The 13,503-nt window shown below is 38.6% G+C and overlaps 1 protein-coding gene across 1 annotated transcript in view; it reads right to left on the reverse strand.

Moving 5' to 3' along the window:
* LOC109919602 (dynein axonemal heavy chain 5-like) overlaps positions 1 to 13,503 on the reverse strand; it is a 251,683-nt gene that overhangs the window by 40,344 nt on the left and 197,836 nt on the right. The window contains exons 57-63 of the mRNA XM_048605989.1: positions 12,846 to 12,953; positions 11,894 to 12,008; positions 10,052 to 10,228; positions 8,442 to 8,642; positions 6,335 to 6,514; positions 4,040 to 4,177; positions 2,557 to 2,692 (exon numbers count right to left, since the gene is read on the reverse strand). Of these exons, the coding sequence (XP_048461946.1) occupies positions 2,557 to 2,692; positions 4,040 to 4,177; positions 6,335 to 6,514; positions 8,442 to 8,642; positions 10,052 to 10,228; positions 11,894 to 12,008; positions 12,846 to 12,953 (1,055 nt within the window). The remainder of the gene's footprint in view (positions 1 to 2,556; positions 2,693 to 4,039; positions 4,178 to 6,334; positions 6,515 to 8,441; positions 8,643 to 10,051; positions 10,229 to 11,893; positions 12,009 to 12,845; positions 12,954 to 13,503) is intronic.

Here is a 13,503-nt window from a genome sequence, read left to right on the forward strand (position 1 = left end):
ATTTTAACTATTTTGAGTAATGTCAACAAAAATGCATCCCAGTAAAGAGGAAAGATTCTAAGAGAGGGATAACCAACCATGGCTAATCAATGAAAGTAAGGACAGTATTAAGTTGAAAGGAAAAGCATACAAGGAGGCAAAAGTCAGTGATAGCCCAAAGTTAGGAATAAATTCAGAATTCAGCAAAGGAGGACTAAAAAGATAATACGGACAGTGAAAATAAACTACAAGGGCAAACTAGTGAGGAATATTAAAACTGACAATAAGAGCTCTTCTTTAAATATACGAAAAGGAAGAGAGAGGTCAAAGTGAAAATAGGCCTCTTAGAAAATGAATCTGGGGAGATAGTTATGGGAACAAGGAAATGACAGAGGAGTTAAACAGATATTTTGCATCAGTCTTTACTGAGGTAGAAGATACCTCAAACATCCCATTAATACTAAAGAATACAGAGGAAGAATTAAGTACCATCGCCATCACTAGAGAAGTAATATTAGACAAATTGATGGGGGCAAAAAACAGATAAGTCCTCTGGCCTCGATGGCTTGCATCCAAGGATCCTAAAACAGTAGCTACAGAGATAGTGGATGTATTGGTTGTAATTTTCCAAGAATCACTGGATTCTGGGGAAGTGCCAGAGGATTAGAAAACTGCCAATGTGACACCTCTATTCAAAAAGTGAGAGATGCCAAAAGCGGATAACTATAGGCTGATTAGCCTAACATCTATTGTTGGAAAAGTATTGGAATCAATTATTCATGAAGTAATAACAAAATTTGGAAAATCGTAATCTAATTAATCGTAGTTAGCATGGCTTCATAAAAGGGAAATCTGTTTGACTAATTTATTAGAGTTTTGAGGGGAAGTCTCAACCAGAGTGGGTAGAGGGAAACCAGCAGATGTGTTGTTTTTGGACTTCCAGAAGACACTCAAACAAGGTATCTTACAAAAGGTAAAGTCATAAGGTAACAGCCCACGGTGCTGGAGTTAGTATATTGACATGAGTACAGAATTGGCTCATGGGCAGAAAACAGTGAGTAGGGATAAAGGGTTCCCTTACAGGTTGGTGACCTGTGACTAGTGGTATTTCATAGGTATCAGTGCTGGGACCACAACTGTTTACGATATATATTAATGACTTGGAAGAAAGAAACAAATGCGCTGTAGCTGAATTTGCAGATGACACAAAAGTTAGTGTCAAGGCAGGTAATGGGAGGGATACAAACAGTTTACAGAGAGATATTGATAGGTTAAGTGAGTGGGGTTACAAGCTGGCAAATGGAGTATAATTTGGAAAAATGTGGAGCTGTTCATTTTAGAAGGGAAAACAAAAGAATAGAGTATTATTTAAATGGAGAGAACTGCAGAAAGCTGCAACATAGAAGGATTTAGGAGTACTTGTGCATGAAACACAGAAAGCTAGCACACAGGGGCAGTAGGCAATCAGGAAAGCTAATGGAATGTTGGCTCTTATTTCAAGTAGGTTGGCGTGGAAGAGTAGGAAAGTCTTACTGCAACTGTACAAAGTGCTGGTGAGACCATATCTTGAGTACTGTGAGCAGTTTTAATCCCCTTATTTAAAGAAAGATCTCATTTCATTGGAGACAGTTCAGAGAAGGTTCACTGGATGATCACTGGTATGGAGGGATAGTCTTAGGTGCACAGGTTAACAAGGTTGGGACTCTGTTCAATGGAATTTAAAAGAATGAGGGATGATCTTATTGAAACATACAGGATTCTGAAGGTGCTTGACAGGGTAAATGCTGAAAGGATGTTTCCCTCCATGGGAGAGTCTAGGATCAGAGGGCATTGCCTCAGGATAAAAGGGCACCATTTTAAGACTGAGGTGAGGAGGAATTCCTGTTATCAGAGGGCTGAGAGTCTTTGAAACACTTTGCTGCACAAAACTGTGGGGGCAGGGTCCCTGTGTATATTTAAAGTTGAGATAGATTCTTGGACAATAGGGAAATCAAGGATGATGAGGAAAGGGCAGGAAAATGGATGTGAGGAATGACAGATCATCCATGATCCTATTAAATGGCGGAGTAGGCTTGAGGGGGTCAATGGCTTACTTTTGTTCCTATTTCTTAATGTCTTATCATTTTATGCAAGCCAGACCAAATAAGGACAGCAGACACCCTTCGCTGAAGGGTTGGTATTTTTTAACCAGATGGGTGTTTTTTGTTTAAAACAATGATCTCTAATAATGTCATGGTTACCATTACTGATACTTACTTACAATTCCATTTTTTTCATTATTAGTTAATTGATTTGATCAATTAATTGAATTTAAATTCCACCAGTTGATGTGGTGGATATGAACCCATGCCCTTGGAGTACCAGCCCTTGGTTGGTACTCGATGTAAGTTATAAGAAACAATGTAATTCTGGTCCATTTTAGATTGCAACACTGCATTTGATATGAATTCTGTGTTATTTGTTCATAAATAATTAATGATTATTTGTTCAATTTTTCATGAGTGAGTACTTTGCAGTTCTTTAAAAAAATAACAGAGATGTTTCACAGCATGAGGTAATTACTTTCTTGCCACTTACCCACAAGTCTTTTCTCCTCAGCAGCAAATTCCTTGCTTTGTTTGGTCCAACGTTCTTTCTCGTCTGACAAACCATCAATTAAACTTGAAGCCATTTGCATCTTCTGCCGGCAACGCTCAGCATCCTCTAGTAACATCTCAGAATCAAGTAATATAATTATTTCAATATTCAAAAGTCATCAACCTTCCTTTCTATATCGCGTCATTAATTTGTTTCTACTTTGTGAGTATATACCATCTGCTAAAATTGGCAAGTTCAGAGATTACCTATAACATGGGATGATTCAATTTATGTCGAACCTCGCTCCAGTTACCCCTTTTGGCACACAGAAATCTTCTTTTGCTGATACCATAAGCTTGGTTTCAAAAATTATTTTGTCATTGCTGAGATACACATGCTAAAGGAATAAATTCTGCTAGATAATCAAGGAGATTAAATTCGTCAAGTGGAAGTTGGAGGTCAAATAATTTCTGGCTGCTGTCACAATAACTCTGGTGTTATGGTACAATATCTCCAAACTTTTAACTTTTTGACTAAACCTCATTAGTGGTACAATTCTTCCGGCATCTTATGTTATGTTCAATATTCTAACAGAGTGTATGTTGGGGCTGAAATGTATACGGAGAACACAAGCAATTTAAAAAATGAAAATTATGTCTCAGTGTGAGGACAGACTTTGCCTGAATGAGGCAAAGGCCAAGTGAGTATATCTGAGAATTTACCAAAAAGTGGGACTTCAACTGGGAATTCTTTTTCAAAATTACTTTTAAAAAGCAAAAGTCAGATTCAGACCTACAGCTAATAGCCTTTCAGTAAGTTAACATGACCTAATTATAAAAGCAGCAGTCTCATAGTGGCAATAATCCATCAAACATCAGAAATCCCTTGTCCAAATAAGGTGCTGACTATTGTAATATGAAGTGAAGCCAAAAAGTGACTCATAGCAACTCCATATAAAGGAGTTTTAAACGACATGGTCAGTAAGCAGCATGATCAGTGCGAATGGAGACTTTACCTGTTTGACACAAAGGCTGAGGAAATTTGGGACAGATGAAGGAAAAAGGTGCTTTAAGTAAGATTTACTGCAAGAGGTAAAGCCTCTGAGAAGCTTCCTTGGAAGCTGACAAAACAAGTGGCAGTGGATTGGTCACCCATTGTACCTGATACTTGATTTCATTTCTTGTTTGACTTACTGTTGCAGATACACATTTATTCCTCAATGTTACCAAAGGTCAGATTGTCTGTTTGATTATTTATTTCACTGCTGTTTGTAGAAACCTGCTGCATGCAGGTTGTCTGTTGCATTTCCCTATGTTATAACAGTGATTATTGTTCAAATGTATTTAGTTGCTAAGCACTTTGGAATAACATAAGGTCATTAAAGGGTAGCAGATAAATGCAAGTTCTGTCTTTCTTGCATATCAGAACAAAATATATAAAAGAACACAAAATAACTCAGTCAAATTAGCTGTATTGTAATTACCTGCTTCTCTCTCATTGCTTGTACATATTCCATCTGCACGATATCAAGCTCAATTTGTTTGGCATCAAGTTCACACTGGGCCTTCTTCAGATCCTCCATAGCAGTGGCCAAGCGACTTTCCTGTCTGGTAAGGTTTGCCTTGAGAATATTGGGGGGAAGAAGAAAGCTGTTTATAAATGGCAACTACTTTGAATATGGCAGTGTAAAAACATGGAAATGGAAACAAACTAGGAGCACGAACTGGCCATTTGGACCTTTGAGCCTGTTCTCTCATCCAATATCATCACGGCTAATTCTCCATCTCAACACCATATTCCTGCTGTCTTGACAACGCTTGATGCTCTTAATATCTTATTTAAAAGAATCATTTTCTTGAATAAACTCATTGATTTGGCTTCCGCAGCCTTCTGTGGTTGTGAATTCCACAGGTTATTGATTCCTCATCTTATTGGTGAATTTACCTACCTTTTATCCTGAGGTTGTGACCCATGGTTCAACAACCCCACGACCAGGGAAACCCTCCTCCCTGCATCTATTTTGTCGAGCCCTGTTAGAATTTTATGTTTCAATCAGATCCCCCTTCATCATCTAAACTCTAGTGAATAAGGCCTAGTCAAACCAATCTCATTTCATTCTAAAGTCTTACCATCCCCAGTATCAGCCAAGTGAAGCCTCACTGCACTCCCTCTATGGAAATTATTGAAATGAAATGTTTAATTGAAATGAAGATCTAATGTTCAGAAAGGCAGGCCCTTGACACCCTGTTCACTGCCTCCTAACACTACCCAATGAGCATTCACCCAAATAAGGTAAGGTCAGAGTATATCCTCTCTTAGGTAGGGAGAACAAAACTGCATTTAATCTTACAGGTGTGGTTTTATGTGTGCATATCTGTAGTAAGACATACCTGCATCTAAACTCAAGGCCACCATATAATTTGCTTTCCTAATTGCTTGCTGCACCTGCCTGTTGATTGGTGTACAAATACACCCAGATTCGCTTGTACATCCACATTGTCTAACATGCCACTGTTAAAATAATATCCTACCTTTTTTCTTTTACACCAAAGTGTATAACTTCACATTTATCCATTGCATCTGCCATGTATTTGAACTTGCCTAGACCATTTTCCCACCCCCCTCTCAATTTTTGTATCATCAGCAAACTTGCAAATATTGCATTTGGTTCCCTCATCCAAGTTATTTATCCATATGTGAATAACTGGGGCCCAATCACTGATCCCTATAGTACAGTACTAGTCACCACCTGCCACCAGGAAAAAGATCCATTTATTCTCACCCTCTGTTCCTGGCCTGTCAACCAATCTCAATCCATGCAAGTATATTAACTCAATCCTATGTGCTTTAATTTTCCCACAAGACTCTTAAGTGGGACTTTATCAAAAGCTGTCTTGAAATCCAAGTATACCACATCTACTCATTCTCCCTTATCTATTCTACTGGTTACATTCTCAAAAAACTCCAATAGGTTAGTTAAGCATATCTCTCTTTGTTAAATCCATGCTGATTTTTTCCAAACCCATTAATGAATAGAGCAGAATCCCTACAGTGAGGAAGCACGCCATTCAGCCCATTGAGTCCACATCAAGCCTCTGAAGAGCAGCCATCCAGACCCACATCCCTACCTTATCCCTGCATTTCCCCATGGCTAATCTACCAAGCCAGCATATCCCTGGACACTATGGGCAATTTAACATAGCCAATCCACCTAACCTGCACATCTTGGACTGTGCAAGGAGACCAGTGCAAACCCATGCAGACACGGGGAGAATGTGCAAATTACAAACAGACAGTTGTCTGAGGGTAGAATCAAACCAAGGTCCCTGGCACTGTGAGGCAGCAGTGCTAACCACTGAGTCATTGTGCCTCCCCAAATGCTTTCCAATTTTTCTTTTATCACGTCTTCTGTAGGCGAGTCTAGCATAATATTAAACATCTGCTACAGCTCCTGTTACAATTTACGCTCAGAAATCACATTGCCACTATTTTACACGAAAACAACCATATGCTAAAAACATGTCAATGCTTAAATTTTACAATAACTTCAAACAGGGAAGATGCGTGGATAAAAAGTAGTCACTCTTCAGGTTGCACTGCTCCTGGTTAACTCTGAAAATAACATCCTATTTTGTGCCTTATCAAAAAATATAAGAAGCGATGTGGTATTGATGTAATTATACTGTGAGAAAGCAAGGCTTACAAATGGCAGATGGTGTTACATGCCTTGCTGCTGCAAGATATCCTACAGTAATCCTATTATTTTTCATTAACAAACCTTAAGTGGCAACACCTCTTTATTTATTCCATGAAAGTAAGCCATTGCTTGAGTCCAGGAACAAAGACCTGCAACATTACCACAGACCCGTCTGGCAACATCAATGTTGTAATCTGGCATTTCAAAATAAGGACACAGTAGTTCTATAGTTTCCTCATTGATGCTGTCCTTGGGAAAGTGCTGTGAAAACAAAAGATCATTTTAATGACACATACATTCAGAAATGTTCAGTTAGAAGATGGTTTTCCAATAACTAGCACATTGGTCTCAGGGTCTAACCTCATTTTTGATACAAGGTTCAAATGAAGTGATGGACAACATATGATAAAGCAAAAGAGGCTGGATTTTCCCTCCAGCGGGGAGGAAACACAGATCTGGTCTATTTCTGGGTTTCAAGCCTGCCCACATGATTTTGCCTGTGATTTCCCCCCAGGTAGCCAATTAATGATTAAGTTAAGTTAAGATCAGTGGCTGAGCTCTTATAACTGCAATACAATCAGAGGATTGCCAGTTTGAAAGGATCAACATGCCATAATGAAAGGTATGTAAGCAAAGAGGCTCTTTAAAATGGAGATGCCTTCTCTTTAACATTTTCAAATTTGTTAATTTAAAATTAGATTCAGCAGCAGGCCACCACTGAGAGAGTTAGAAGGTTATGGGGTGAAACCCCCACTACAGGGTGAAACCCCACTACAGGGTGACCTGTGGCAGCTCATGCAAATCGTCAAGCAAGGAACGCTGCCAGTCTTTTCTTGAGCTCCCTGGCCTACCACTTGATAGCCACCTGCTAGTTTTTTATTGTCCCATCACACCAAAACATCTAGGCTTGTGGTTGCTTCCTGGCAATCACAATTTTAAGCAGCGACTTTAAGTAAATCATAGTTTCCATAGGAATCAATGTTAAAGCCACCATTAGGTTCTTTTGGACATTTCTCACTCAGAAAAAATAATGTAGGAGTTCAAATACTGTACCATCATGTACAACACCTAATTTCTAGCTGAATTAGTTTGCAAAGTAAAATGTATCACTAAATATATAAATATTAAAATGACGTACCTTTATTGTTCAACACTGTTATATTAACCAGTTTCCATTCAATGACAGAAGTTGGTCAATGCAAGTAGCAGCTGGATTCCCTGAACAATTTATACTATCTGACCTCTGCCACTAGACAGAATCCAGAGCCTCAGTGAGAGTTCAGGAACGGAGCCCGTAATGAAGAGAAGAACAGGGGCAGGAGATGAGGCCAGAGCAGGCCAAACTGAGACACAGAGCCAAAAGGGAGATAAGGCCAGGAGGGTGGCAAGCCCAGGAAACAAGGTGGCAGTGGGTGCAGTAGGAAGCAATGTTGGGAAGGATAGCTTTGTGTCAAGGATGGCAGCAATATGGGGATGTAGGTAGACTATGGGTGAAGGAGGAAGTGCAGTGAAAAAGTTATCTGAACAAGCAGGCCAAATAACAGGAAAGCTGGGAATGATATTCGTGTGAAACTGACAATGTTGAACCATTATACTGGCGCTACCTTATTAACAGAGTTGCAGTAAAATAATGTCAAAGGAATCATTAAGCAGGGACTTACTATAGATGTAATCAAAAAAATTTAAGTTACATAAGTGACAGACTACGGAAAAATAAAGTCCAGAATCACAATGAGCAGCAAGTTCTGCATTATCATCTTATTCAAATGGAAAGGGCCAAACTGTGTCAGAATCTGTCTCTTCAATTACAACAGTTTTTATACAGTTTGTTGGCAAGCTACTGTTCCACACTGTGCAGAAGTTTAATGTTGTAGAAGTGGGAGAGAGGGAAAAGCTGAAAGTAAAAGGGTTTCTTAATTCTTTAAGCTGTCTAAATGTATCGATTAACAGGACTTGTTGGTTTTCATTGCTGATTGAGCCATCAAATTTATTAAAAGATCGAAACATATTTTAAGCTGCAACTGCTAAAATAATTCCAGAATTTTGAATGGATTAAAGCTGCTAATTTTCATCACATCTTTGCAGAACATGGTGCACATTTTCTGACTAAAGATGCCAGTTTACTATATTCTAATGTGTTACTAGACTGCTATAGTAACTAATAACAATACTACTCAGTTGCATTCACCTGTAATGCTTGTAGAAGGTTTCCTGCCATAAGTTTCAGTGATTCCTGCCATGATGGAATAACACAGTTCCTTCCTACATCAAGTTTCACTGGGCTCAACTTCCTTTGGAAAAGCAGCAGCACACAGTCCATTATCCTCATAATCAGATGAGGAGGCCGACCAAGTGTTCGCACTAAGGTTATGTCTGCTGGTTTAATTGTCTGCAATGTTTAAAGCGAATGGATTAGTACGTTGACTGCAAAACCTGGCTTGGATAAATGACAATAAAGGTGAAGTACATTACCATGCTGCCTAGTTCACTGCTCCATACAGCATCTATTGCTCTTCCTATCCAAGGGGACTGCATTTCATGCAACTATTAGAAGTTCACCACTGGAATTCTGTGCCAGACATTTGGAGATTTTTGACAGAGGTTGCATTTGTATTACTGGGAGTTTTCTGGTTCTGCAGAGTTGAATAGGGAGGTGGAACTATGCGAAAACTTGTAAACTAGTGCATCAGGTTGACCTCCTGATGCATCCCTACCTCCGAGTGAATGTGACAAAGGATGGATCAATGAGGCAGAGGTTACCCTACTTGCAGCAGTGATTAGCCAATTAGACCCAGTTAATGGCTGTTTGGGGTAAAGATGTTGCTGCGATCTTCCTGAAGACAGGCAGGTCCCTGCTAAAATTTGACAGTAGTATTTAACTGGAGCTAGCTTCGTGTGGACATGCCATGACGCCATGCACATTCCTTCTCACTCAACCCAGAATGTTGTGATATGGCACCCAGATCCATGACTGAAAACCATCCTGAGGAAGTTATACCCTTCCAACAGATTAACCTTACAGCTTGGCCATTCATGTTTGTTTAATTTATCCCCATCCTGCAGAAAATACCTCCATTTTGAAGTGCCCCTGCAGTGTCCTGCCTGCCTCCATAGTGGCTGATTGTCCCAGTCATATTGCTGACAAGACATCACAGTAAACCCTCAAATAGGGACTCCCACACCTCCATTTCTCTGGTCCATTCATCATTGGATTGGACTTCCAGAGAAGGTTTTTTAATATCTTCTTGTAGGAAGATTATGACCAACATCCCACCATAGTCAACCCTGGGTCGATGCCAGGATTGCAACCTAGCGGAAAAATTTAACACAACCGTATCTTTCTGAAGAAGGGTCCCGACCTGAAACATCAACTTTCCTGCTCCTCTGATGCTGCCTGGCCTGCTATGTTCCTCCAGCTCCACACTGTGTTATCTCTGAGACTCCAGCATCTGCAGTTCTTACTATCTCTAACCATATCTATATAGTCTTTCTATTTGAAAATATCAAACCTTCCTCAACAACCTTATCAAGCTTGGCAACTCGTGATATGCATCACATTCATTTCCTACCAGATTGTGATACAGCACATTCACAGAAGAAAATAAGCTTTTTTAAATATAAAAGCAGCCAAACACTTCAGCAAGGATGATTTCATTAGAGTCATCGAGTCACAGAGATATAGGGCACAGAAAAAGGCCCTTTGCCCATTGCATCTGAGCCAGTCAAAAACAATTATGTAACTAATTGAAGCTAAACCAGATTCACCTTAATGAATATTCCACCATTGCCCTGGCATACCTGCAGAGCAGCTTTAGCTTCCTCTAGTGCTGGTCTGGCAGCTTCAAGTTTTTGCTCAGCCACTGCCTTATCTGCCGATATGCTGTCCACAATTGCCTGGGCTCGGTCTTTGACATTTTGTACCTCCATTTTCACTTTCTCTGAAGCATGAGCCTTCAGAGTCACCTCTTTCAGCACCTTGTAACAGCAGTTAATAAGTACCATTATTAATTATTTATTAGTGTACAGGATCTGTAACCAGATTTCTTTCCAACTTCATTACATATCAATGCACCTCAACCCTCTACAGAATTAAACTTGCTTATGTCAATTATACAGTGACAACAGTACATTACAGCGCATCCAAAATATTAAATGTTCTCATTTAAACTGTGCTGGTACTTTGAAGGCTGCATGAATGTATAGTAAAGAAGGCACCTTTATGGTATTATGTTCTATTTCATTTCTTTCTTTTAAAATCCTTTTCTCCTCTCAGTAACCTGTTCTATGCCAATTTTTATGCCTTTCTGAAGCACAGTCAACAAAAGTAACTTTCACTAGATGGTACTTTCAAAGTACCAAAGCAGTTCAGGACCCATCATAAGATTATAGATAAAATTTGACACTGAGCCCAAGAATGAGACAAGAATATATAACCAAAAGCACGTTGATGGAGGTAGGCTTTAAAGAGGGTCTTGAAGGATAGAGAGGTGAAAAGGTGTGGGGAGAAAATTGCAATACTTGTACCCTAGGTGGCTAAAGGCACGGATGTCAATGATGAGGTGAAGGAAATTGGTGATGCACAAGGTCAGAATTTCAGCAATTTCCAGTGGATTGAAATTCTGGAGAAGATTAGAGATGGAGATTGAAGGTCTACACTCATTTGAGTGAACATTAACAGACTTTATTAAACGTAACTATTTATGGTAATAAAATATCCCTCTGGAATGTTATTGATGCAGGTTCCAGTAGCATGTCATCTGACGTCATAGTGACAAAACGCCTTCTGCACATGCTCAGTAGTATTAGAGTAAAAGTATTATTATTCTTTTACTCCAAAGAGCTTGCAGAATTTTGAAGCTGAGGATGAGCAATTTCAAATGTAGGCACTGGTTCGCTTTGAGCCTATGGAGGTTACTCAGTTGAAGGATATTAAATTAATGACATTTGATGAGAGATAGAGCGCAAGTTGCAGGATTTTGAATGAGTTCAGGTTTACAGGGAATGGAAGGTAAAAAGCCAACCAGGAGAGAACTGGAGTGGTTCAATACATCAGAGAATTAATTGCGATTCGGACTCAGGTTTGCATCTTACCAATCTATTGTATGTTTGCTGAAAACATTCCAATGCTTCGGTGGATTTAGATTGCAACACACTGGTTGAAATATAGGACACTAAACCTAACTTCCAAAATTTATTCTGATATTTGTTATTAAAGAATTATTGACATTTACTTTCAATGCAACATGTTTACTCTTGACAAATATTAAAACCTTTCCAAAGGAGAATAACTGTAAGAGAATATCCCTTTATTGCAACACAGTTATATTAACTATTTGTCTCTGGTACCATGGTAGGATATTGCAGACTTTTTGCAAAAATTGGTTACAAGCAAGAGCATACATTGTTTATAGTATTTAAATGTAGTCATTAGTCTCCATTATTTAATACACTATGAACAATAGATTAATAATATTCTGTGAAAAGTTGCACAATTAGTGCTGATTCAAAATTAATATTGGAAAATATCACTGGCAAAGGTGATCATTTTCAAATGTGCCATGGATTAGTATTTTGAATATACAAAAATGTAATTGATGTGTTTTAACCATTTGTCATTTAGTGAATTTATCACCTCATTACCATGTCAGCTTTGTCATTGGCTATTTTAAGTTCTTTTTCCTTTGTTTCTAATTCTTTGCTGAGGGCCACAACCGATTCTGAGGCTTCCTTCAACTTCTGCAAACCCGTCTTCATTCTTTAGGAGAAAAAAAATCAAACATTAGTACCAATTCTACTTATGCCTTTAACCAACATCAAGAAAAAAAGTCCAATATAACAGTAAAATCACCATTCTTCATTTTAAACTTAGATTGTGTCCATTTATGTACCAGTTGTGGATCAGTGATAACATCATGGGCATGTGTCCAATTTCAAAGACTTGAGCATAAAAACCTAGACTGAGAGTCAAGTGCACAAATGAAGGATTGCTGCACTTTTGGAGGTGCTGTTTTTGGATAATACATTAAACCAAAGCCCTTTATGCTTTCTGCAATTAAGTTAAAAGATCCCAAGGCACCAATCAGAAAAGAATAGGGGACTTTTCATAATGTTCTGGCAAAAATGTATCCCTTAATCAACACATCAAGGAACATATTATCTGATCATTTACTTACGCTCTGTAAAATTTTACAGTGAATATATTGGCTGCCTTATTTATTACATTGCATGGACCGAATTTTGCTATCTACAGGCAATTCCACTCACTGGACCAAAAGGGGAGGAGGGTAACAGGACCTAGGATGGCATTTTGCTGGTGTCTCTTTAAAGATGACACCCTAACCCCAAAAGCTAACAGCCGGTCAGAAAGCTAATAGCTCAATGGCCTAATAGTGCCATTGTTAACTGGTGGTCATTGCTGTAGGCATCCCAAAGACAGATTAGTGAGGTTCAAGGCAGCGCTTGTGGTGTCTGGAAGTTGTTAAAGGTGCTATATATATGTGTAAGAACTTTCTTTTGTAATTCTGTAAAATACACAGTATGCTTTTTAAATGAACAGAGAATCCATAGTTCAGAATAGGTCAGCTTACACTACCTTTCTGCCACAGTTTGCAGCTCTGACTGCTTCTCCTTGTATACAGCTTTGTAGCCCTGAATGAAGGATAGGTAGGATTTAGGTGTAACATGGGTTGACCGCCGGAATCTGTTAATGCAACATAAAAGCTGGTTATCCAAGTACAATGAATAATTTTGTATTTGTGACAAAATATGCAGCAGCAGTCTAATTCCTGCTTGTCACAGTTCCTGCCAAAAACATTTTATGTCTGCTGATAAATTCATTTACCGTCAACACATAGTTAACTGAGACTATAACAGATAACGACAAGTTAATGCCAATTGCGTTACATGTTGTGCTGCTACAAAGGTCAACTCCAGAGAGTTATATAGAACTGCAAGTGTGACCTTTAAATCTAAAAGTTTTTTATGGGGCGATGGATATATGATACACTGAATGTATTGGCCAAAATAACACTGATTCTTCTTCTCTCCGAACCTAATTAAACATATGTTTAGGTCAATTCTTTTTAAAATATAATTTTGCTAAAACTAAATGCCAAAACCATAAGTAACAGCTTAAAATTAAATTATTCTGGAAGATTTGTAGTAGAAGGGTTTTCCATGGAATAGCTTCAATATATATCAGGGAGGAAAAATTAAGACTATATGTAAAGGATATGTTCATTTTTGTGATT

Source organism: Rhincodon typus, chromosome 15 (genome assembly GCF_021869965.1).
Source record: "Rhincodon typus isolate 14 chromosome 15, sRhiTyp1.1, whole genome shotgun sequence".
NCBI lineage: Eukaryota > Metazoa > Chordata > Chondrichthyes > Orectolobiformes > Rhincodontidae > Rhincodon > Rhincodon typus.